This window comes from Sorex fumeus, unplaced genomic scaffold (genome assembly GCF_029834395.1).
Source record: "Sorex fumeus unplaced genomic scaffold, SorFum_2.1 ptg000005l, whole genome shotgun sequence".
Classification (NCBI taxonomy): domain Eukaryota; kingdom Metazoa; phylum Chordata; class Mammalia; order Eulipotyphla; family Soricidae; genus Sorex; species Sorex fumeus.
Window position 1 is genome coordinate 38,166 of NW_026606062.1, and position 26,642 is coordinate 64,807.

Genomic DNA, 26,642 nt, shown 5'->3' on the forward strand with positions numbered 1-26,642 from the left:
TTTGGGGGAGCCCTGAGCATTGAGTTTTTCAGTTTTCCCAACTGTAAAGGTTTCTTAGAAGTGGCAAGAGGACAGCGGGTAGGGCGTTCGCCTTACAAGCGGCCAACATGGCCGACCCGAGTTCGATTCCTCCGCCCCTCTCGGAGAGCCCGGCAAGCTACCGAGAGTATTCGATATGCCAGACACAGTAACAACAAAGTCTCCAATGGAGACGTTACTGGGCCCGCTCGAGCAAATCGACGATCAACGGGAGGGCCTTTACTTACTTACTTTACTTGCAGGGTCCCATTTCTTTGGTTGTATTTCCATAGAGCAGAGACACGGTATTGTACTGATGATTTTTTTTTTTTTACTACTCATAACACTTTATTTTTACTTTGTACAAAATACAAAAAATGCAAATCCCAAGAATACAGACCAGTAGCAACAGGCACACTGCACGACAGCAAACCCGGTCTAGCAAGACATCATTAGCTTTGCAGACTTGATTTTTAGTGAATACATGCATCCTATAAAACAACAAAAACACGGAGAGGCTAAAGAGCTCACTATTTCTATCCCCCTTCCCCCCAAATAATGCTGACTATGAGCAAGACTTTGGATGGGACCAAAAAAAAAAAAAGTTTCAAAGGCCAATAACGTTTTTATAAAAAAAAGTAAAAGCTACCATAAAATGTCTTTCCTCCCACCGTCCGCCTCCCCGCCCCATCCCTGTGTTACACTGATTAAGTTTCTCCTGAAAAGCCCATGTAGAAACAGAACAAAACTCCTGGACAGTTAAATCCTCAAGAGGGTTGCTAGGCTAGGTGACCGCTCAGTAGTTGAAAAGAATCTTTGAGACACTCTGCAGGTTTTTCAGTGCAGTGTCGAGCCCTTCTGTCTTTCCCTCCACTCTCAAACCCATCCCAGAATCGAATCCCTGGCGTCACTGAGACTCTGTTCCGACAGGTGTATGTGGAAAAGAAGGTAATGTACAAAAATATTGAACAGAACTATGGAAGACGTAGGAGGGGAGCAAAGGAGTCTTCGCGGTGCAGGGATTCCCTCGTGAGCTCGTCAGGGTTTGTTGATCTGCCCCATGAATAAGACAGCACCTATGGGGTTCAAAGGAAATGACACGTAAGTCCATGAAATCGTGCAGAATGATAGAAGACCATCCTTACGGTGAGACAGAAGGTATTTCGAGGTCACATTCACCGGCAGCCTGACCCTCAAGCTCCCTGCAGTGGGGGAGATGGTCCCACATGCTCTGGTCCTGTACAGCAGCCACGGGCCATCAAGCCCTTGAAATGTGGACAGTGTGGATAAAAAAAACCCTTAAGTTTCTGATGATTTCATTTTAGTGAATTATACGTTTACATGGAGCTGGATCGATAGCACAGCGGGTAAGGCGATTGCTTTGCACACAACTGACCCCGGCCGACCTGGGTTCAATTCCTCCGCCCCTCTCGGAGAGCCCGGCAAGCTACTGAGAGTATCATGCCCGCACGGCAAAGCCTGGCAAGCAACCCGTGACGTATTAGATATGCCAAACACAGTAACAACAAGTCTTGTTACTGATGCCCGCTAGAGCAAAATCGATGAACAACGGAAGGACAGGGCTACAATGCAGTGCTACCCGTTTACATGAAGTATTTCCATAAGGCTAGAGGATAGCACTGGACTGTGAAATTCAATGACATTAAAAACCAATGAGGGGTTGAAGATGGGGACCAAATGGTTCCTCCCTGATCACTCACACACACACACACACACACACACACACACACACACACACGCCCTAGTGGAAAAGAAAGATAGTTTGTGTGATCAAAAAAGAATGAAAGATGAAATATATGACTTCCTATCACCAAGTGGTTCTTAATCATTGTACCGGAACAATCACTAACTTTTGAGTACACTGGTATCTGCACATACCGCGGGCGGCTCACATTTGCTGTTGCTCAATTAACACAAACTGCAGCATGTTAAACACGAAGCTAAAACTAATGAACTAATGAATTTCTCAGCTACTGAACTAATGAATCTCAGCTCCTAAGAACAGTAGAGGCTTTTGAAAGTTGAAGACCTGTAGCTTTTTTTTTTTTTTAATAAAATTCGGCTCCTGCATTGATAAAACTGGGGTGGGGGGGGATCAATAAATGTCTAAAGGGCCCAGAGGGCTGCTGAACTCTCTCTCTCTAAATGAAAAACAAAATAAAAACCAGCCCCTTAGGATCTTGTCAATGTTTAAAAGATTCCATCACTGTCACTGTCACTGTCCTCTCGTTATTCATCGATTTGCTCGAGCTGGCCCAGTAACGTCTCCATAGTGACGCTTGTTACTGTGTCTGGCATATCGAATACATCACGGGTAGCTTGCTAGGCCTTGCCGTGCGAGCAAGAAACTCTTGGTAGCTTGCCGGGTTCTCTGAGAGGGGCCGAGGAATCGAACCCAGGTTGGCTGAGTCGGCTGGATGCAAGGCAAACGCCCTACCGCTGTGCTAGCGCTCCAGCCCAAAAGATTCCATCACAGTCTGGAAATACAAACTTGATTTTCCTCTCTCTTCAAGGTGGGTGATAATAGTGTTTGCAATGGTTGTGACAAGAGAAAGGGATTGGAAACAAGGGGTGCGGGGGAGGGGGCAGCTTTGGGTCACACCTGGCAGTGCTCAGGAGTTATTTCCAGCTCTGTGCTCTGGGTTTACTCCGGGTAGTGCTCAGGGGATCCCATGTGGTGATGGGAGTGAATCCAGGGCCAGCCACATACCAGGCAAGGAAGGGTCATCATCCCTGGCCTATGTCTCCAGCTGCACAAGTGAAAGGGGTTAGGCACGACTTGGTTGGACAGAACGAAGAGAGGCCGTGGTCTGGGTACACTCCTTGGAAGAGAATCCACTTACCGGTGGGATTATGTCGGATGAAAAATAGAAAAGGCCTGTCTACGATAAACCAGGGGGGTGATGACCGGGCAATGAGAATCGCAGCTGTGGGGGGAAAAGAAAAGGAAAAGGTGTTACACAGTGGAAAGACAACACAGCAGCTGCCTGGGGCCCTGGGGGCAGCGGTCTGAGGTCACACTTCATCCCTTCCTGCGCTCTGCTGACCAGTTACTGGACGCTCCCCACGGCCATGGCTCTTTGCCGTGACTTTCTCATTGATTCTATACCATCGCCTTTGTCTTCTTTAACAAGCACACTTGCTCCTCTGAGGGTTAAATGGCATCGAAACATATGACACCTCTTAGAACAGTGTTTCTGGCTTTAAAAAAAAAAACACTCAAAGCACAAACACCATTGAATAGTCGCTGTTGTTGGGTTTTTGCTTTGGGGACACACCCTATGGCACTCAGGCTAACTCCTGGCTCTGTGCTCAGGGATCACTCCCGTCCGGGATGCAGGGCATCAAGCCTGAGTGGACTGGCTGCAGGTAAGGCAAGAACCCTGCCCACTAGACTACCTTTTCAGATTTTTTTTTGTTTTGTTTTGCTTTTTGGGTCACACCTGGCGATGCTCAGGGGTTACTCCTGGCTCATGCACTCAGGAATTACTCCTGGTGATGCTCGGGGGACGAAATGGGATGCTGGGAATTGAACCTGTGTTGGCCATGTTGGCTGCGTGCAAGGCAAACGCCCTACCGCTGTGCTATCGCTCCAGCTCCCAGAATTATTTTTTTTTTTAAAGAAAGGTCATTTTTTTCCAGTCATATGAACTGAACTACATCCCTCAAAATGCATATATTGGAACCTCACTCTTACTGCAACTGGGTTGGGGATGGGGTCTTGAAGAAAAGATCTAATTTTTTATTTTTATTTATCTATTTATTTTTAAATGTTCTTTCTTTCTTTTTTCCTTTTTTTTTTTTTTTTTTGCTTTTTGGGTCACATCTAGCGATGCTCAAGGGCTACTCCTGGCTCTGCACTCAGGAATGACTCTTGACAGTACTCGGGGGACCATATGGGATGCTGGGGACTGAACCGGGATCGGACACGTGTAAGGCAAACGCCCTTATCACTCCACTATGGCTGTGGCCCCAAGATCTAATTTTTTAGATGAGGACATGAAGGCGGGGCTCTCGTCTAATGGAAGGATGCTGATGAGAAGGCGGCCATCTGTAAGCGCAGGAAGAATGTCTCAGGAGAAACCCATTCTGCCAACAGCAGCTCTGTGGACCCCCGGTGCCTAGATCTGGGAGAGATGAATTCTGCAGCCGAAGTCATGGGTCTGTGGCAGCACGTTAGGTGGGTCCAGCAAGCTGGTGCAGGTGGCAGGGCGACCTGGGCTGTGTGGCTGGCTAGCTGCACCACCAACGCACCACAATCACCTGCCTTGGGGCCACTACTTTGCTGTTTGTGTGTTGACATTTTTAGTGAGCTCGGAAGCAGAAGCTTCATGCTTTTGTTTGTTACAGGACCTTGAGGATTTATGGAGCCAGTCCTGCTAGTTGGCAAAAATGGGTCAACAACACTGGCAACATTTAGATGTCATTTTTTTGAGGGGGAGGCCATCCCCAGTGGTGCTCAGGGCTCACTCCGGGTTCAGTGTTCAGGGCTCACTCCTAGCTCTGTGCTCAGGACTCACTCTGGGCTCAGTGCTCACTCCTAGCTCTGTGCTCAGGGCTCACTCAAGGCTCTATGCTCAGGGCTCACTCCAGGCTCTGTGTTCAGGGCTCACTCCTGGCTCAGTGCTCACTCGGGGCTCAGTGCTCAAAAACTCTCTTGTGGCTCAGTGCTCAGGACTCACTCCTGGCTCTATGCTCAGGGCTCACTCCAGGTTCTGTGCTCAGGGCTCACTCAAGGCTCTATGCTCAGGGCTCACTCCAGGCTCTGTGCTCAGAGCTCACTCCTGGCTCTGTGCTCAGGGCTCACTCTGGGCTCAGTGCTCAGGATTCACTCTGGGCTCAGTGCTCACTCGGGTCTCAGTGCTCAGAACTCACTTGGGGCTCAGTGCTCAGGACTCACTCCTGGCTCTGTGCTCAGGGCTCACTCCTGGCTCTATGCTCAGGGCTCACTCCAGGCTCAGTGCTCGGGGCTTACTCCTGGCAGGGCTTGGGGGAGCACATGGGATGCTGAGGTCAGCTGTGTGTAAGGCAAGTACCCTACCTGCTGTGGTGCTAACTCTCCAGCCCCAAAACACTGGTTTTCAATTAAACAATTTGGAAGCTTTGATTTAAAAAGTATGACATCTTCTGGAAGTATTAAAGGTTTAGACACTAAACTTAAAAAAAGTCCTCTGGAAGACAAACATGATAAAGATGTTAAGAATCACATTTTTAGAGGCCAGTATTCAACGGCTTCAACTTAGGAGTGAAACTATGTTTAATATATCATGTTGTCTCTTCCATAATGCCTTCAAGTGGTGAGTTCTGAAACTGGATTTGGCAATAACATCATAGAAGACATCTGAGCTGAGTTTTGCAGGGTGAGATATTTTATTTACAGTCTTTTTTTGTTTTTCTTTTTTTTTTGGGGGGGGAGCCTCATTCAGCAGTGCTCACATCATACTTCTGACTCTATGCTCAGGGATCATTCCTGGCAGGCCTGGGGGACCAAATGCGGTGCTGGGGATTGAACCAGGATTGGCTGCATTCAAGGCAGACGCCCCTGCCCACTGTACTATATATCACTCCTGCCCTAGATATGATTTCTAGTCAATTGTCTAAAAAAAGACAAAAAGGCTTCTGAAAAAGCCTAAGCCCTCTGATTATGGGTCTTTGTTTAAACGTTATTTTAAAGGGATAAACACGTAGCGTTTATTTTAGAAAGGCAATGCGGTTTCTGCTGTGAGCATCAGTGGTATCTTAATGACCAGATGTCTTTGACCTAGTTACCAGTGCAGCTAAGATATTCGCTTTATGAGTTCACAGAATTTGGGCAGATTTCCACTCTCACGTGGGTAATTAGAGGTGGGGGGGGATGAAGGCACCAAAAAGTCAACCTAAGATTTTTCTATTTTCTCCTTCATTAATAAGTCATCAAGGAGAAGGCAGGTGTGGCTGTTCTAATTACCAGGGAAGAAAGCAGGACCACCCACTGTACTTCAACAGCTGCCCGATAATTCTTCACGCAATGGACCCTGTGGGCTATTTCCTACTCATACTTGCTGTGATTTTGTTTCAGTCTTTCCTACCAATGACAAGCCAGGATGGATTTGCTTCTCCTAAGAGCAAACTACTGTTCTTAGGCCAAGACTCAGGGGCTGGGGGCCGTCTACATAAAGCTTTATTGGCACACTCACTGACTTGTGTCCTCTAGGGCTACGTCACTTGATAATGGCTTCAACGGAGACGCCCCCGGAGCCTCCCAAAGCTGAAGATGCGTACTCTCAGGATCTCTTCGGAAATAAGTGCTGACTCCTGTCCTAGAGGAGTTTCTCTCACTGATGTGCTTTCCTCAATGGCATAGACAGAGTCTAGGTTTTGTGGAGCACAGGTCCCGAAATCGATCTGAGTCAACCTTCTATGCCTGGTCCAGAATCAGGGCTCGTTCTGTGTGTGCGGAGTTAAAGGATGGACCTGAGCATCCATCCTTGCTCTCCCCCCGCCCCCCTGATGCACAGCCCAGAACTTACTTGTTGCTGCTGAAGCCTTGGTTCCATCTTCACTGACTTCGATTTTCGCTTTTTGCAAGATGTGAGAAACGTGAAGGTTTTCTGACTCTGTGCACAGGAAACAAACATGGTGTTGGTCTGACACGGAAGTCCTCTAGTAGGCTGGGGGAGCGAGCTCAGAGGGGTGGCAAAGGCCAGTTCTTTCTCTTTTTATTTTTAATAATTTTTATTTTGGGGGGGGCATACCCTATGGTGCTTAGAGCTTACTGCTGGCTCTGTGCTCAGGGATCACTCCTGGCAGTGCGCAGGAGACCATATGGGGTGCTGGGGATCGAACTTGGATTAGCTGCATGCAAGGCGGGCAAACACCCTCCCCACTGTACTCTCTTGCCATTCCCAAGGTCCAGTTCTTGATAAGAGTCATAGAAGAGTGACCTAGGACAGGTTGACTGATGGTGGGTGGACTGTCCACCTTCCAAATGACTGTACCGAGCTCTTCAGAGGAGAGCTAGTTTCTCTATGCAGTCAACTCTGATCTCTAAGAATTTTATTAAAATATAAAGAATAAAAAGTGCAGAGCAGGGGCTGGAGCAATAGCACAGCGGGTAGGGCATTTGCCTCGCACGCAGCCGACCTAGGTTCGATTCCCGGCATCCCATATGGTCCCCCGAGCACCGCCAGGAGTAATTCCTGAGTGCATGAGCCAGGAGTGACCCCTGTGCATCGCCGGGTGTGACCCAAAAAAAGCAAAGGCCCTCCCGTTGTTCGTCGATTTGCTCGAGTGGGCCCAGTAACGTCTCCATTGGAGACTTTGTTGTTACTGGGTTTGGCATATTGAATACATCACGGGGAGCTTGCTAGGCTCTGCCGTGCGGGCGAGATACTCTCGGTAGCTTGCCAGGCTCTCCGAGAGGGGCAGAGGAATCGAACTCAGGTCGGCCATGTTGGCTGCATGCAAGGCAAATGCCCTACCGCTGTGCTATCACTCCAGCTAAAAAAGCAAAAAAAAAAAAAAAAAAAAAAAAAAAAGGGCAAAGCACCGAAAGGCCCTATTTTCCCGAAGAGCAAGCTGATGCTTTTTTTTTTTTGCTTTTTTGCTTTTTTGGGTCACACCCAGCGATGCACAGGGGTCACTCCTGGCTCATGCACTCAGGAATTACTCCTGGTGGTGCTCAGGAGACCCTATGGGATGCTGGGAATCGAACCTGGGCCGGCCGTGTGCAAGGCAAATGCCCTACCCGCTTTCATTTCTTTCAGAGACGTGGCGTCAGATATGAAAACCCTGGGGACAGCAGCATAGAACTGAGATGGGGAAACTGAGGCCCAGCAGCTGTTGAGGAATCTGCACCCAGAGCACATGGCTACGCAGGGGCAGGGCACACATTGCCTTTTCGTTTCTGGGTCAGACCCATGTCTGCGTTTCCAGCCCGTGCCAGGAGATAGGAATGCTGCTGGTCTGCCAGCGAAGAGCCGGGTGAGGCCAGCCAGCGAGGGTGCCGGATTTCTGCCCAGGACAAACTCACGAGCAGGCTGCTGAACTTGCTCAAGATCTAATTTCTTTCTGCTCAAGGGGATAAATCTGAAATGCATACCAATCAGGTGCCAGCCCTGCTTTTCCTTGGAAGAAGGCTTTTTCAAAGGACAAAGGATCAGCCACTGATTGAATTTTAGGAAGAGGTCAGTGATTGGCCAGCTGGCGCCTATATGTTCTGGCAGAGAAAAGTTCTAATCAGATTCCTTTTAATTTGGGTATTTTTTATGGGAACCAGCGGGCTAATACAGTGAATATGGCATTTGCTTTGCATCCCGCTGACCTGGATTTGATGAATGACATACAGCCAGGAATAAGCCTGAGTACTGTGGGGTCAGGAACACTACTGGGGTGGCCCCAAACAGAGAAAAAAGTTAGAGATAAAATAAAAGAAAGAAAAAAAAGGAGGAAGGGAGAAGAATGAAATACTGGAAGAAAGAAAGAAAGAAAGAAACAAAGAAAGAAAGGAAGGAAGGAAGGAAAGAAAGAAAGAAAGAGAAGAAGGGAGAAGAAAAGAAAAAAGAAAAAAAGAAATAGAAGGAAGGGGAAAGAAAGAAAGAAAGAAAGAAAAGGAGGAAGGAAAGAGAAGAAGGAAGGAAGGGAGAAGAAAAAAGAAAGGAAAGAGAGAAAAGAAGGAAGGGAGAAGAAAGACAGACAGACAGAAGGAAGGAAAGAGAAGAAGGAAGGGAGAAGAAAAAAGAAAGAAGGAAGAGAAGAGAGAAAAGAGAGGAGAGGAAAGGAGAGAAGAGAGGGAGGAAGGGAGCAAGACAAACAGAAAAAGAGAGGGAGAAAGGAAGGATGTTGGAAGGAAGGGTGGGAGGGAAGGAAGGAAGGATTTCTATGATTTTCAGATTACTAGGCATGAAATTCCAAACTGCATGCCTACTGTGGTTGAGTGGAAGTGAGTCTTCAAACAGCAGAGATTTCCATTAAAAACAAAGAGACAAACTCATATATAAAGGTGGGCCAAATTTTCAGGGAATCAGAGGCAATTTATAAAACACTTTTTAACTGTGGAGGTTTTCTTGGGCTCCCCAGAAAACATTCAACACACTCTTAATTCTACTTCTCCTCCCTGAGCGAATCATAGAATCTGTCTGCAACACAATCTTCACGTTTGAGAATAAGTTTTAGAGGGAACCTACTTGTTATTTTCGAAAAATTTGCCTTTGACGGATCAAACATGTCGGTGAGGCCAAGATATTTTAGAGGTTCCTTCAAATCTGTTTGTGCTTCAGCTGAGAACCTGGTTGCAAAGAAGAAAATAGGGGGAAAGATCATTAGACCCTGATAGCAAAAAGTGGCAGAATCAACAGCAGTGGAAAAGGTCTTTCTGCAGTTTACTTTGAAAACCAACCAATCTCCATTGCCCCTTAAGTATGATCCCAAGATCTAAGACCCTGGTGAATAGAGGGTAACTGGGATCCCAAATGCTTTGCTGGCAAAACTTGTGTTACAGAGTAAAAGCCAGTTGTGATGTTGTTGTCCTCCAGTGATGGGCTCCCATTCCCCTTCTTTGGGAGGGCCACACCTGTACTTTCTTTCATGTGCTCGTGCAGACGTGAGTTCCTGGTCCTGTGGAATCTGTCCAGTTCCGCCCCACATCCAACCCACTGCGACTGGGAGGAGAGATATGCCTGCCGGTTCAGGCTGGGAGCGGGAAAGCGTTGTACTGCCCCAACGGGTGCAAACACTCAGAATCGGTGATACAGTATGACATGTGGGGATCACATGAGCTTTCTTTCAGCCAACTGTGGGTGATTTGGCCGTGTGGCTCTACCTAGGTAAACTTCACTGTATCAATGTCATCCCGTTGTTCATCAATTTACTAGAGCACGTGCCAGTAACATCTCCATTCGTCCCAGCCCTGAGATTTTAGCAGCCTCTCCTTACTTATCTTTCCCAACACTGCCGTATCAGAGGCTCTTTCAGGGTTAGGGGAATGAGATCCATTATTGTTACTGTTTTTGGAATATCAAATACGCCACGGGGAGCTTGCCAGGCTCTGCTGTGTGGGCAGGATACTCTCAGTAGCTTGCAGGGCTTTCCGATATATATATATATATATATATATGTATATATATAATGATTTGGCCTTGTGGCTCTCTCTCTCTCTCTCTCTCTCTCTCTATATATATACATTTCCCTCTATGATTTGTTGTCTACTGTAATTACTGTAAACTTCAGTAATTAGAACTATCATAGACTTTTTTTTGGAGGGGGGGTGGCACGGGAGGCCCCACTGGGGAGATTCTCAGCCAATCAGGCTGGTGTTTCAATGCAAGGGTCTAAGGATGTGAAGCCGGTTGGGCCCTGTGGTCCTGGGTTATGTGGACCGCCCTGGCAGTGCTGGGGGTCTCTAGGGTCACACCCAGTGGTGCTCAAGGGCCTCCAGACAGGAGACCACGCAGTGCTGAGAATCAGACCCGGGTGAACCAAGTTTTATGCCATCCTGTGGGAAACCAGGCAGGGTAGAAGGGCCTCGTCACAGAGAGGTGAAGACAGTCCCTTACCACTGGAACTGCAACTTACCCGCTAAGTCACCGTCGAATGCATTTATATCAAGCATGGTGCGAGTTAAGGCTAATCTTATTTTACTGTTTTGGTTTTGAGGCCACACTCCTGACTCTACTCTTGGGGATCACTCCTAGTGGGCTCAGGGAACCAAATGGGGTGCCAGGGATTGAACCTGGGTTAGCCACATGCAAAGCAAGCATCCTACCTGTTGGACTATCTCTGTGCCCCCTCAAAGAGAATTTTATAATAAAAAAATCTTCAAAGTTCTCTACTAGTAAGTAGTTCTATTACTATCACTATCTTCCCCGTTGTTCATCGATTTGCTCGAGTGGGCCTAGTAACATTGTGAAACTTGTTGTTACTGTGTTTGGCATATTAAATACGTCACGGGGAGCTTGCCAGGGCTTTGCTGTGAGGGCGAGATACTCTCGGTAGCTTTCCGGGATCTCTGAGAGAGGTGGAGGAATCAAACTTGGGTAGTTATTATTAATATATTCTGTTGATAACTCAATAACTGGAGAATCAATCAAAAGCACAAGGAAGGGTCTCTGGCCTTCCTGAGACTGGGGGGTTTAGAACTCTGGAAGTTGACAGAGGAAGAGGAAGAGAAGACCGTAGAAAGAGGACACCCGTCCCCTCTCGCTCACACCAGACAAAGCACTGACTCACTTGTTGAAATATCTGACTCACAATGTGATATCCCTTTTTCCTCGGTCTCAAGTCACTGACAGCTCAAAGTCTTCTTAATTGTCTATTTTCGGGTGTACCAGCAACACTATGCTAGATGCTAATGCTAGAATTTTGCATGGCAAAAAACTGTAGCACTGTTGCATTGTCTTCCCGCTGTTCATCGATTTGCTTGAGCGGGCACCAGTAATGTCTCCTTTGTGAGACTTATTGTTACTGTTTTTGGCATTTCGAATACACTACGGGGAGCTTGCAGGTGGGATACTCTAGTAGCTTGCCGAGAGGGGAGGAGGAATCGAACCCGGGTCGGCCATGTGCAAGGCAAACGCTCTACCTGCTGTGCCATCGCTCCAGCAATTCTCACCTCTGAGGGATGGCAAAAAACAAAAACAAAACAAACAAACAAACAAAAAGACAGTATAGAGCTCCCTGAAGAAAAGGAAAACAGAAATACTAGACGAATCACCCATTCCACTTCTGGGTACGAAGCACAAGGAAATGAGATTGTGGAGACAAAGCTGTCTCCCCCGGCCAAGGCAACTCTATTTACAACAGCTGAGAAAGGGAGACCAGACCAAGTAAGTGGCCACTGGTGGCTGAATGCATGAAAAAAGGGGCCGTCAGAGCAGGTCAGTGTTCGACTGTAAAATGAAAGCAATCGGCCTTTTTCCAGAGCATGGGTGACCCCGAGGGCAGTAGCACTGTCCTCCCGTTGCTCATCGATTTGCTCGAGCGGTCCCAGTAATATCTCCATTGTGAGACTTGTTGTTACTGTGTTTGGCATATCGAGATACTCTCGGTAGCTCGCCGGGCTCTCCAAGAGGGGCAGAGAAATTGAACCCAGGTTATCTGGGTCAGCTAAGTACAAGGCAAATACCCTACCCCTGTGCTATCGCTCTGCCCCCCCCCTCCCCCAGGGCAGTGTGCGACGTGAAATCAAAGAGAGACGATTACTATCTCCCTTCTTTGTGGAATCGAGGAGAACCCAAACTCAGAAGCTGAGCAGCTGGTGGCTGTCAGAGGCTGGAAAGGGGGTGAGGGACAAAGGTATGAACGGTCTGTTGTGAGATGAGGAAACCCTGGAGAGGAAACGTAGAGCTCAGTGTCCACAGTCAACACAACTGAAAGCTGTCGGGAGAACTGAACGGAAGGATCCTTGCACATGAAAAATGTCCAGGGGAGGTGTTGGGTGTGCTCAGTCACCTTCATCTTTTAGCAATATACACTTATCTCACTATGTTACACACAACAATTAGACCGTAATAGTTGAGGCATATATATGTATATGCCTCTCAGAGAGCCTGGCAAGCTACCGAGAGCATCCCGCCCACACGGCAGAGCCTGGCAAGCTCCCTGTGGCGTATTCGATATGCCAAAAACAGTAACAATAAAGGGTCTCATTCCTCTGACCCTGAAAGAGCCTCAAATACGGCAGCATTGGAAAAGACGAGTAAGGAGAGGCTGCTAAAATCTCAGGGCTGGGACGAATGGAGACGTTACTAGGCCTGCTCGAATAAACTGATGAACAACAGGATGAAGGTGACACAGTGATACAGTGATACAGTTGAGGAACTAAAGAATTCTGCGGGATTTTCAAAATATTTATTTTTCTGGGGGAGGGGATAACACTCAGGTGTGCTCAGGGCCCCTGGTTCTGTGCTCAGAGGACCATATGTAGTGCTGGGATCAAATTGAGGTTGGCCACATGGAAGGCAAGAGCCTTAACAATTATACTATCTTGCCAGTCTCCCCAAACATTTACCGTCTATATTTTCCACCCTGATATTCAGCTCATGGCCGACCCGAGTTCGATTCCTCCGCCCCTCTCGGAGAGCCCTGCAAGCTACGGAGAGTATCTTGCCCGCACGGCAAAGCCTGGCAAGCTACCCGTGAGGTGTTCGATATGCCAAACACAGTAGCAATAAGTCTCATGATGGAGATGTTACTGGGCCCGCTCGAGCAAATCGATGAATAACAGGAGGACCGTGATATTCAGCTATTTCCAACAAAAGCTCCAAAGTGAGTAACATAACCCATGGTCTGGGCCAGAGAGATAGTACGTGGGTAGGGTGTTTGCCATGTATACGGCTGACCTGGTTTGGATACCAGTTACCCTACATGGTTCCCTGAGCCCACCAGGAATAATCCATGAGCCACAGATACAGGAGTAACCCCCGAGCATCACCGGGTGTGACCCAAAAACCAAAACAACAACCCCCCCATAACCTGCTACCAAACTCAATGGACATCCCATTGTGTCTGACAGTTGGGGGTCTCCTAGTCTTTGGAACAGAATGAGGTATATCAAGGCGCCCTCTCTGGGAAATAAGAAGCTTCCATCTGTTGGGAAGGCTCTGAGCCCAGACCACCTTCTCTCCTTCCTCATAATCTCCATCACCCCTGGAGGCAGGTATCGAAGCAGGAGGGGGCTAGACATTTACCAAAGCATTGCCTGGTCTTCCCACTAAAGCAATTTCTGCAGAGATCAGACAGCAGACATCAGCCCAGATCTCAATTTAGCCTCGTGCCTCTGGGCACGAGATGCAGGGCCTGCGATTTCTCTCGGGGGCGAGGGACTACTCACTTGGGCAGGATGACCTGCACCCTCTTGGGTACCATGATGCTCATCCAGCTGTCGATGGTCTTGGTGCTGATGTGAGGAATGAGCGCGGAGAGCGGGGTGGAGTTCTCTGTGGGCAGTGCAATCAGCATGCTGATGCTCTCCCCGTGGTACGGCAGCTCGATGAAGTTGTACCACAAGTCACCCGGGGTGCTGGTGGACCCTAAAGAGACAAGAGGCAAGTCAGCGGCTCTGCAGTGATATCCGGAAGGGGGGTCCCGATGTATGGCCAAGGGCTGAGTAGGGCCGTTGTGTTTGAGAAGCTTCCATCAAACATAGCTGCCTTTGGGACAGCTAAGAGCAGGACGGTGCTTTCTCCCTACAGTCAAAGACAAGCCTTAGCAGAACTTTGTGTGTGTGTGTGTGTGTGTGTGTGTGTGTGTGTCTGTATTTTGCTTTTTGATTCACACCTGGCGGTGCACAGGGGTTACTCCTGGCTCATATACTCAGGAATTACTCCTGGCGGTGCTCAGGGGACCATATGGGATGCTGGGAATCGAACCCGGGTCGAGCACATGCAAAGCAAATGCCCTACCCGCTGTGCGATCACTCCTGCCCCTTTTCTTTTTTTTTTTTTCCTGCAAATCAATGAAAAAAGTTTTTTACTTCCACTGAAATTTTGAAATTGTATTTCCCCCGCCCCCTTGTTTTTTCATTGAGTCACTGTGAGGTAGACCCTTACAAAGCTGTTTCTGACTGGATTTCAGTCATACAGTGTCCCAACACCCATATCCCTCTGCCAGTATACATTTCCCAGCACCAGAGTCCCCAGTTTCCCTTTTGCCAATCCCCCATCCCAGCCTGTCTCTATGGAAGGCACTTTTCCTCTCTCTCTCTCTCTCTCTCTCTCTCTCTCTCACACACACACACACACACACACACCCGCCTGCTCTCCCCATTTTTTTTTGCTTTTTGGGTGACACCCGGCAATGCACAGGGGTTCCTCCTGGCTCAGCACTCAGGAATTACCCCTGGCGGTGCTCAGGAGACCATTTGGGATGCTGGGAATCGAACCCGGTTGGCCGCATGCAAGGCAAACGCCCTACCTGGTGTGCTATTGTTCCAGCCCCTCTCTCCCCATTTTGGGCATTATGGTTTGCAATACAGATACTGAGAGGTTATCACGTTTGTTCCTTTACCTACACTCAGCATGCAGTTCTTATCCAGAATGACATTTCCAACTACCTTTGTCTCTTTGTCGTAGTGGTCCCTTCTCTAGCCCAGCTGCCTTTTCTCCAAGCCCTTGAAGCAAGGCTTCCAATCTCAGCCCAGTCAGCAGGAGGCCTTGGACCTCGTTAAAGTCCCATGGATTCTGCTGAGCAGAATTTAACTAGGCCCTAAGTACTTCACAAGAAGCTGACCCATCTGTGAGCAAGAGAACGAACGTGCACCGACGTGGAGTGGTTCGTTTCACTAATTTCTCATTTTGGAGGGAGGACCCGGAGTGGCAGATTTGAGGTCACACCTGGCCACATTCAGAGACTGTACGGTACCAAGATTGCACCAAGGGCTCAGATACACAGCCCCTCTGAGTCACCTCTCTGGCCTGGAGGGGCTGTTTTGGTCTTTGTTTGGGGACTCACTTCCTGCAGTGCTCCCTCCGGGGATGAGGCAAATCTAGCTCCCATGTGCAAAGCTCCATGTGCTCAGTCCACGGAATTATCTCTCTGGGCCGCCCAGTGGACCTTTCTCACTGACCCTAAGCGTGCGTGTGGAGGGGGGTGGGTGTTGAAGCAGTTTCCCTGCTTGTGGGCTCACGGTCACCCCCACAGACTTGCAAGCTCCCAGGTCTCCCACCGAGGCTTACCCTGTCCCACTATGTAGCTTGGAGGGGCTACCGCAGGTGCAACGAAGCGCAGCGGGGACAAAGGGCTCCCGGGTTCGTGGGGTCCCGACTCCACGTTCCGCAAGCCAGCCCTCACGCTCCTTCTCCCTCACCCCGCCCCTCCTCTCCCCTCCCGGGACAAACGCCCCAGGGAGACTCAAACACGCCTCCCTCCAAAGGCTGTCTGACCGCTCATGGGCGGCAGGGGGCGCTGTGCACCAAGCGGCTTTCACAGGTGGTCCAGGAAGCGCTGCATCCTCCAGGATGCTGGGGGAGCCACTAGGCGCATCTCAGACACGCTTAAGGCAAGGACGCTGTCGACTTTGGGTATTCTCCGCGCCCCGCAACTGATTCCATCGCCAGCCCCTTCCAGCTCCTCATGTCAAAGACACAAAGCATGGAGCCGCTGAGCACTGACTTCTCAGATCGGACTACGCAGCCACCAGGGGTGCGCCTGGACCCAGCACCCGGTGTCGGGTGTGTGGTGGGGCCTGGGTGTGACTCTGGAGAGAAAGGGTCCTGTACGGGGCGCCACGAGACCCTGATGTGGGTCACGGGATGAGAAGAGTTGGAAAACATCTGCCAGAAAGCAAACTGACATTGCTAGAGTTAGGGGGCTTTCTGGAATGTTCTAGGAAACACTTCAAACTTTTAAAGGTACAGTCTTCAGTCTGGTAACCCTGGTGGTCAGTGAGGGGGCAGTGCTAAGGAGAGCCTGGACTACGAGGAATGATCTCTCCCTCCACAGGATGGTGGAGACCAATGAGAACATGCAGATGCATCTAAAAAGTGATCTCCAAGGTAGGGTAGCAGACCTGGGGTTGATCCCCAGCACCCCATATGGCCCCCCAAGCACTACCAGGAGTGTTCCCTGGGTCCACAGCCAGGGGTAAGTCCTGAGCACTGCTGTGTGTGGCCCCAAATGCACTCCCCCCACCGTCTCACAAAAATTTCAAGTGCTCATCAAGGCCTGCCTTCTAGTGGGCACCCAGAGAACATTGGTTCTTTCAGTGACTGAAATGACCTATGCACTTAAGAAATGAAAAGGCCAGGGAAGAAGAAATATATAGGGGGGATAAGAAGCGGCATATGGGGGGGCTGGAGCAAAAGTACAGCAGGGAGGGCGTTTGCCTTGCACATGGCTGACCCAGGTTTGATTCCTGGCGTCCCATTGCCCAGTGTGACCCAAAGGGAGGGGGGGGGGGGAGAGAGAGAGAGAGAGAGAGAGAGAGAGAGAGAGAGAAGAGTGCTGGCCCGTGGAAACAGCTATGATGTAGACATGCGGTGCATGTGGATATCCAAACCACAGAGTCATCAGCACCGAAGTCTGGGGTCCGAACTACAATGATCCAGGAAGGAGGCTGGTGATCGGGACAGTGAGAGGGAACCTGGGGACACTGAGGATAGAAAGCAGTCCCTGGTGGTGGTACTAGTCTTGCGACTGTGGATGCCTGAAACTCGACTTGAGTCCTAGAGCCGTCTAAATATTTTTTTAAAAAAATTGGAAAAAAAATCAAAAATATTTTTGTCCTGGACATCTGTATCTTGCATTTTGTTGGCTGGCCTGGTCTGGGAGCTCTGCCTTTGGGGTGTCTTTGAGGCTGTTCTCTCTGAGCAGGGCTGGCGGAGAGGCCCATTCTTTGCCTTTGTTCCACCACGAACCCTTTGAGCTACCTCCTAGCACTGTGGCAACTGTAGCACTGTCTTCCCGTTGTTCATCGATTTGCTCCAGCGGGGACCAGTAATGTCTCCATTGTGAGACTTGTTGTTACTGTGTTTGGCATATCCAATACGCCACGGGGAGCTTGCCAGGATCTTCTGTGCGGGCGAGATACTCTTGGTAGCTTGCCAGCTTCTCTGAGAGGGGCGGAGGAATCGAACCCGAGTCGAACCCGAGTCGGCTTCTTGCAATGCAAACGCCCTACCCGCTGTGCTATTGTTCTAGCCCACACCAGTCTGATAAAGATAGTGCTATGATTAGAGCACCCGGGGCTGCAGGAGGCGGGGGTTTCTGGGTGGCCAGTTGACCCCTTCCAACACAGGAGCCCAGATGCACGGCTGCTCTGCCTTGCTGAGGCTCAAAACTGGGGTCTTGCTGGGGTCTCGTTTTCTCCCCTTCACTCTCAGCCTCGTGGGTTGTTTCTCAGAAAAAACGAAGACATCAAGGGGCAAGGGAGGAAGAAAATCGTCAAGTCTCGTCCTGGAGAGTCTTAATCCGTGAAGGAGAGGGAGTGCGGAGTTGGCCAGAGCTGATCCTTACAGACCTGGGAGGTTGGAGTGTGGGGACTGGGGAGGGGGAGATGTTGGTGGGTGGGTCGGTGGGTAGCGGGGTCCGGGGGCATGGAGCAGGAAGCCGGCCCAGCCTCCTCCCTATCCAGAAATAGCCTCCTCCTCCCAGGCGCCAACCCAGGAGGCTGTTCCTCACGGCTGCTATTTTCTCCCTCCTCTCTCGGTATATTCCCACATGCATCTTCTCAGCGGCCTCGCGGGCTGTCTTGGGGGACCAGCCAGGCACACAGATGAATGGAGCTGTCTCAGCCAAGTGAGCAACAAGGGTGAGGTCAAGGCCTGGCACGGGGCAGGAGGTGGGGGGGGGGGGGCAGGGCCGCCTTGGTGCTGGCCAGCGGCCTCTGCCCGACTGGCCCGTTCCTGACTTGGCTGAGTTGGCAGGAAACGGGCAAAGGAGTTTGCGAGCAGGAAAACACAGGCCTGCCAGGGTCTGCCCCCGGGACTTTGCCTAGCTGGGGGTGGGGCACGGATGCCCTCTCGAAGGAGAAGTGTAGACTGGCTGACCAGGCATCCAGGGAACAAGGCAGGTGGGACTGATACACCCCACCCCTGCCCCGCCCCCCCGCCCCCCTGTTTCCCTGCAATACACAGGCCAGGCAAGGAGCTGGGGTCCAGATCCTGGAGACAGGAAGGACCCATGTCGAGCTCAGAGAGGAGAGAAAGAAGGTCCACACCACACTATGCAGATGGACAGGAGCTGGAGCGATAGCACAGTGGGTAGGGCGTTTGCCTTGCACGTGGCCGACCCGGGTTCAATCCCCAGCATCCCATATGGTCCCCCAAGCACTGCCAGGAGTAACCCCTGAGCATCGCTGGGTGTGACCCAAAAAGCAGAAAGAAAGAAAGAAAGAAAGGAAGAAAGAAAGAAAGAAAGAAAGAAAGAGAAAGAGAGACGGAGGCCTCCACCTTCTGTTATGAATTCAGAATGGAAATGTCTGATGGGAAACGGCAGGACGGCAAGTCAGGCTACTTAAGCAGAGTTGCATGAAGGGGCCTCTTGGAAAGCTCAGGGAAAGTGCAGTGGACATTCGGGACCACTCCTGGAGTTGCAAGGAAGGGGCTTCATTATCAGCTGGCAGGGGGAGAGAAGTGGAAGAGACCCAGCCTGAAGACCTAGCCCTGGGGCGCCCCCTGCTGGCCAGAACCGAACACTTTACTAGAAGGCTGTGGGTCTGGGTGACGCAGAGAGAGACAGCCATGGTCCCTAAATCTTCTCTAGGACTGTCACTTGCTGATTTGTTCCCCCCTTAGCCAACCCAACGGGTAAGCAGAGAGCCAGAGAATACACAAGGCCCCCAGGGCGGCTCAGAACCAGGTGGAAATGGGTACTGGACAGAGACCAGGTACAGTCACATGTAATAATCCAATGCCCTGTGGGTGTCGGACCCCAAGATTGGCCTGGCACACAGCTCTTTCTAAGTCACAGGTTACATCTCTTGTGCTTGTTTGGCTTTTATGGGGGGTACAGTCTCGGCAAGCAGAGCCTGAGGGCTACTCCCAGCACAGTGCTCGAGGACGGGTGGATGGAAGACCATGCAGAGGTGGGGACCTGATGTAGGGCTGAGTGGGGAGGCAGAGCACTGAGGCTTTGGCACCAAAGAACTTTGATTCTTCTCAGAGTCCGGGCACCGCGCTTTCCCCAGGGGTGTCCCAGACGAGCTGGAAGACATCGATCAAGCGAGTGGCGAAACTTGACTGAGATCAGCGAGTGGGAAGGCGGCTTCATTTACTGTGTTGATTCATTTTTCAGAATCTGGGGAATTCGTCGCAGACGTGGCGCTGATGGATACTGAATAGTACTTGCTAATAATTATTATTGCAACGATACCCGCTTATAATAATAGCACTTGAACAATCGTGATGAAACTGGGATGCAGGGAAAAGGCGGATGAAGACTTTGAAGCTAATTTCAATCAAACTGGGTCACGCACAAGTGCTTCTTTTAGGCCAGGTTTAGGAGAACATTAGGGTCCGGGGAGCTGGCTTGCAGACTGGGCTCATGTGCTTTGCCTGAAGGAGCCCTGATTTTGAGCCTTGGCACGGCACCGTCTGCCCAAGCATCACTGGATGTGCCCCCATGCCAAGAGCAGGAGAGACAGTTGGTAGACTTGGTGATCTAGTGGTCTGGGTCACCAGAACAGCAGGGAGTCACTTCTCCCACTGAGATGATAAAACTGGTTATCTGTTTACTTAAGAAAATTCAGATAAAGAAAAAGAATCATTTGATATATTATCACTGCTAACAATGTACTGAATGTCCTCTGAAAGAAGGAAGGGAGAAGGAAGAAAGGAAGGAAGGAAGGAAGGACGGAAGGAAGGAAGAAGGGAAGGAAGGAAGGAGAAGGAAGGAAGGAAGGAAAGAAGGAAGGAAAGCAGAAAAGAAGGAAGGAAGAAGGGAAGGAAGGAAGGAGAAGGGAAGGAAGGAAGGAAGGAGAAAGGAAGGAAGAAAGAAAGGAAGGATAAGGGAAGAAAAGAAGGAAGGAACTAAGGGAGGAGAAGGGAGGGAAGGAAGGAAGGAAGGAAGGAAGGAAGGAAGGAAGGAAGGAGAAGAGAAGGAGAAGTGTAGGGGAAGGGAGGAGAGGGAGAGGGGAGGGGAGGAGGAAAAGGTAAGGAGGAAGGAAGGACAGAATAATGTAGATTTACCCGGAGCATTTAAAAGACTTTCTCAGGGCCCCGAGCAAGCAATGATACAGCGGGTAGGGCACTTGCCTTGCACACAGCTAACCCAATGTCCATCCCTGGCATCCCATATGGTCCTCTGAGCACTGCCAGGAGTGACCCAAAAAAACCCAAAAAGCAAAAGCAAAACCCGAACCAAAAAGACTCTTCCTTGCCTCTTCTCCGCTATTTAAAAAGAAGAGGTCAGATCTGCTCTTGAAAACAATGTGGCTCCTTCGGGGGGGCGGGGGGGTCCCAGAACATTCTAGAAAGGGCGACTTACCGCACCGGAACACGGAGAGCTGGGCGAGCATGGGCACTTGGTAAGACTTCCCATCGGCTGCCGTAAACGTGCGCTTCTTGGTGTTCTCCGGAGGAAAGCGCGACTTCCACAAGCCCTTGAAATACACGGCGTTGACCAGGACGAGGCGGGTGAACATCTCATCGATGAGGTCGGGGGACAGCACGCTGTCGATCATGCCTGGAGGCCGAGCACCCAAGGGAGAGGGTCAGGGTGGGAGAGGGGCAGAGCCACGCAGAACGCGCCCCCCCATCTCAAATTGCAGCTTATGGATTAGGGTTCCAACAGTGCTTAAGTTTATCATAATAACGTGCAAAATCACTGCACACAGCTGCCAGCAAAGTGCCTGTGACCCTCCACCGAGTCCCTGTGGCCTCACCTTTCCCTTCCCCCTTTCTTTCTTTCTTTCTTTCTTTCTTTCTTTCTTTCTTTCTTTCTTTCTCTCTCTCTTTCTCTCTTTCTTTCTTTTTACAGTCTGTGGCTTTTAATTATTATTTAAAGGTTTTACAGCCTACATTAAAAAAATTTTTTTTAAGGAATCGACATGAGGTACAGTTACAGACTTACAAACTTTTGTGATTATGTTTCAGTCACACAATGATGGGAGTACCCATCCCTCCACCAGTGCCCACTCTCCACCACCAATGATCCCAGTATCCCTCCCACCACCCCCATCCGATCTCCCCCCCCCCCGCCCCCGCCTCTATGGCAGGCATATTCCCTTTTACTCTCTCTCTCTCCTTTTTGAGTGTTATGGTTTGCAATATAGGTACTAAGCGGCCATCATATTTGGTCCATAGTCTACCTTCAGCACGCACCTCCCATCCCAAGCGATCCCTCCAACCATCGTTTACTTAGTGGTCCCTTCTCTATCCCAGCTGCCTTTTCCCCCAGCATGTGAGGCCGGCTTCCAAGCAGTGGAGCAGTCCTCCCGGCCCTTATCTCTATTATCCTTGGGTGTTAGTCTCCCATTCTGTTACTTTATTTTCCACAAATGAGTGCAGTCATTCTATATCTGTCCCTCTCTCTCTGACTCATTTCACTTAGCATGATACTCTCCGCATTGATCCACTTATATGCACTATTTATAATAGCCAGAATCTGGAAAAAACCCGAGTGCCCGAGAACAGATGATTTGGTTAAAGAAACTTTGGTACATCTACACAATGGAATACTATGCAGCTGTTAGAAAAGATGAAACCCTCCCCCCCACACGCCGTCCCGTTCTTTTTGATTGACAGGTACGGTTTTGTGCATTCTGTTACGTCCCTTAGCACCACTGCGTGCTCCTGACCTTTCACTTATGCCCCCGTGTTACTTGCCGTTATCCTATGCTCATCCCCCCAACTTGGCACTCTCAGGTCTACAATCCAGCATCCAAGGCTTCTTATGGGTATAGTCCATACGCTTGATTAGTTTCTAGGCATGTGCCAGTCCTCCCCAACATGAAAATATTAGAAAAAAAAACACATGCATGCCTATGCTCATTACATTCTTAGTACAACAGCCAGGATTTGGAGGCAACCAGCATGCCCAGCGACAGATGAGTGGAGATGAGTGGAAAGAGAAGTTGTGGTCTCCATACAGGACGGAAAAGTTTGTCATCGCAGCAAGAAAGAAGGACATGAGGTTTGAGACAGCTAGGAAGGAACTGGAGGGGACTGTACTAAGTGAAAGAAGTGAAAGAAACAGAAATATAAATACAGGGGACAGCACTTGCCTTGTGCACGGCCGACCCGGGTTCGAATCCCGGCACCCCATATGGTCCCCCTAGCCCACCAGGAGTGATCCCTGAGCACAGAGACAGGAGTAAACCCTAAGTGCTGTCTGGTGTGGCCCCCAAACCAGAAATCAGAGAATGACAAAGAATAACAGTCTGATCACACTTACCAAAGACATTTAGAGAAAGAAGCAAAGGTGCGCGATAGCACAGTGGGTAGGGCATTCGCCTTACAAGCGGCCAACATGGCCGACCCGAGTTCGATTCCTCTGCCCCTCTCGGAGAGCCCGGCAAGCTACCGAGAGTATTCGATATGCCAGACACAGTAACAGCAAAGTCTCCAATGGAGACGTTACTGGGCCCGCTCGAGCAAATAAATGACCTCAAAAGAAACAATTCTACCAAACTCTATATACTGTTTTTTTTTTTAATCAATAAAATCAAAATGTAAGAGAAAGAGAAAACCAGAGAGCCAGAAGAGATTCTAGAGAAGCTCAGTGGAAGGGTTTCTCAGCCCTAAATGTGAAGAAAACTTGCCTGACTCCAATAAGCCACACTTGGTGAATCATCATGTTCCCTATTCCAAGAAATACATGTTGTTTTTAACTAATTGGTTCCAAATTAGAAATAAAGGGACATTTTTAGCTTAGGAGGAGAGGGGTGAGGTTCTGGGGCAAATCTTTTCATAAATGCTGATGCTTGGTCATCACAGGGCCTCTGAGCTCAGGAAGGATTGACCCTAAAAGCGGGGTTTTAAAACATGAGGCTGACATCCAAGAATAGTAGATACACGGGACAGGAAGATTGCTCCATAGCTGGAAGCCTGCCTCTTGGGCGAGGGGGAGAAGGCAGCTGGGATAGAGAAGAGATCACTAAGAAAATGATGGCTGGAGGAATCGGTCGGGATGGGAGATGTGTGCAGAAAGTAGATAAAGGACCAAACATGATGGCCTCTTGGTGTCTCTATTGCAAACCATAATGCCCGAAAGTAGAGAGATTATGGGGAATAATGTCTGCCATTAGGGGAGGGTGGGAAAGGGGGGTATACCGGGGAGATTGGTGGTAGGGAATGTGCACTGGTGGAACAATGGGAGTTTGATCATTGTGTGATTGTAACCTAAACATGAAAGCTTGTGACTATCTCACGGTGCTTCAATAAAATTAAAAAAAAAAAAAGCGGGGCTTGGGATGGGAGTGACAGGTTTGAATGAAAAAGAGAGAGAGAGCAGGAGAGGGCTAAGAGGGAAAAGAAAAGAAAGAAAAGAGGTTTTTCTTAGAGAAAAGGGCCTTGGACAGGATGTCGGTGCACCCTCTCCTTTGTGTCAAAGCTCAGGGTCAGGGAGAAAACATGATAGTCTGAGTTTCAGATGCTTTTAAGCCTGGAAGCACCTGTGCTCTAGGGCCAGGTTCTGGGGTTGGAGAGAACACAGGAGAGAAGAGGATGACCCAGCTCCATCCTTGGAAGGGTCCCTGAGCATCACCAAGAGTCACCCATGAGCAGAGTCAGGAGGAGCGCATGAGAAGGTATGGCCCAAACCTCCCCCCAAAACTTGAGTGTTCAAGAGGGATCTCTAGTCCCCAAAACTATTAAATTCAGTTCATGAAGGTTTTCGCCCACATATGTGTGAAAAGAAAAGATGTAACATGCAATTTAAATGCAAGTTGGATTCTTTAAGTGGCAAAAGAAAGCACTTCTTTTGTCCTTCCGTTGTTCATCGATTTGCTCCAGCGGGGACCAGTAACGTCTCCATTGTGAGACTTGTTGTTACTGTTTTTGGCATGTCAAATATGCCAAGGGAAGCTTGCCAGGATCTGCCCTGTGGACGAGATACTCTTATTAGCTTGCCGTGCTCTCCCGGCAAAAGAAAGACCAGAGAAATAGCAGAACAGGTAAGGTCTTGTTTTGCTTTGCACGCGGCTGGCCTGAGTTGGGGGTCCCAGCAGTGCAGACTGTCCCCCGCGCTGATCCAGGAGTGATCTCTGAGAACAGAGCCAGGAGTAAGCCCCGGGCACTGCTGGAGAAGGCCAAAAACTTAAAAAAAAATCAAGTGCTGTCTTGGAGTTTTTTATTTTCCCATTTCGCCTTCTTTTGTGTGTTCTGTGAAGAGTCAGCTGTGGGTGTGTATATATGTGAGCGCATGTGTGAGTGTTCAAGACAGCACACTAGTCTGCAAAACTATTAAGCTTTCGGCCCATGTATATGTAAAAACAATGTAACAGGCGATATAAATGCAAGTGGGATTCTTGAAGTGGTAAGAGAAAAACCACTGTGTTCTGATGGTCTAAATTCATGAGAAGGCGCGTCAAGTCCTTTTAAATGAAGCTAATGAAAGATTCTGGCGTTCACCATGAACCACCATTTAAATAAGCCACAGTCACTGTCACTGTCACTGTCCTCCCGTTGTTCATCGATTTGCTTGAGCGGGCCCAGTAACGTCTCCATTGTGAGACTTGTTGTTACTGTCTTTGGCATACTGAATACTCTTGGTAGCTTGCCGGGTGCTCTGAGAGGGGCGGAGGAATCGAACCCGGGTCAGTCAGGTTGGCTACGTGCAAGGCGAATGCCCTACCCACTGGGCTATGGCTCCAGCCCTAGGCCACAGTAATAAATAAATAAATAAATAAATAATAACAATAAATAAATAAGCCACAGTCAAGAAAGCAGTTTCCCTACTGCTCCTTACGTCCACAAGGGGGAGCCAGCGTCGCCCTGTATCAGAGCCTGCAAGCCACCAACTGTAGCTATAAAGAATGAAGGTCTAATTTCAGCATGCTTCTCCCATCCTGGGAGGATCCTCCCAACACCCTTTCTTTGGTGCTCCTTTCTCTATCTGAGCTCCCTTTTACCCTAGCATGTGTGGCTGGCCTCCAAGCCATGATTGTCACCCATTGCCTCTTTTGCAAACCACAACACCCAAAAGGAGAGAGAGAACAAAGGGGAATGCCCTGCCACAGAGGCAGGGTGGGATGGGGGGGATGGGGGGTGGGAGAGATACTGGGATCCGTGGTGGTGGGGAATGGGCACTGGTGGAGGGATGGGTATTTGATCATTGATAATTGAAACCCAAGCACAAAAATTTGTAAGTCTACAACTGTACCTCATGGTGTTTCACTAATAAAAATTAAAAAAAAAATGAAGGTCCCACCAGCATCCCCAGGATCGGGCCCCCACCTGTGGGAAGGGAGTTACGACTCTGTTCTGGTGACAGCCAGCTCCTGAGCGGGCCCCCCCTAATGAATACCATGTCTTGCCTTTGCTAGGAACATTATCCAGGCCCGCGGCTGACACACAGCTCCCCGGGCACCTCCTTCCTTCCCTACAGCCCAAACGGATCTTTCCTGCTCCACGAAGCCCAGCACAGAGCCGCCCCGCAGGCCCCAGGGTGCTTTATCCTAGCCCGGGATAATGTATCTGTCCCCTACAGAACTGACGGTAAGGACCCAGGAACCTGTCGCTGGAGTTTAAATCACGGGCAGCTCCACGCTCGGCAGAGAGGGTGTCGTAAGTGTCTAAAGAATTCTCCCTGGTCTCCTCCTGCTGAAAAATAAACCCTCTGACGGCCCCTGGTGGAAGTGAGGATAAAATTATACAGGAGTTATGAGAAAATAAGAGAGAGAGAGAGAGAGAGAGAGAGAGAGAGAGAGAGAGAGAGAGAGAGAGGAGGGGGTGTGAAGAATCAAATGCAGATATAGCTTGAGCTTAGGTGGGCTGGAAAGACACCAGGAGTTCTTGTTTTTTTGTTTTTTTTTTTCTTTTTGGGTCACACCCAGCAATGCACGGGGGTTACTCCTGGCTCATGCATTCAGGAATTACTCCTGGCGGTGGTCGGAAGACCATATGGGATGCTAGGAATCGAACCCGGATTGGCCGTGTACAAGACAATCGTCCTCCCCACTGTGCTATCACTCCAGCCCTGACACCTAAAGTTTTGCACCAGCTCTGAAACTGTGTCCCCTGACGGGGATG

General features: G+C 49.5%; 1 protein-coding gene across 1 annotated transcript in view; it reads right to left on the reverse strand.

Annotated features, from left to right (window-relative positions):
- Window positions 1-338: 338 nt before the first annotated feature.
- Window positions 339-26,642, reverse strand: part of SERPINE2 (serpin family E member 2) — a 31,388-nt gene continuing 5,084 nt past the window's right edge. Inside the window, exons 3-8 of the mRNA XM_056121128.1 lie at window positions 20,938-21,135; window positions 13,847-14,045; window positions 9,204-9,304; window positions 6,549-6,635; window positions 2,883-2,966; window positions 339-1,094 (exon numbers count right to left, since the gene is read on the reverse strand). Of these exons, the coding sequence (XP_055977103.1) occupies window positions 1,057-1,094; window positions 2,883-2,966; window positions 6,549-6,635; window positions 9,204-9,304; window positions 13,847-14,045; window positions 20,938-21,135 (707 nt within the window). The 3' untranslated portion in view covers window positions 339-1,056. The remainder of the gene's footprint in view (window positions 1,095-2,882; window positions 2,967-6,548; window positions 6,636-9,203; window positions 9,305-13,846; window positions 14,046-20,937; window positions 21,136-26,642) is intronic.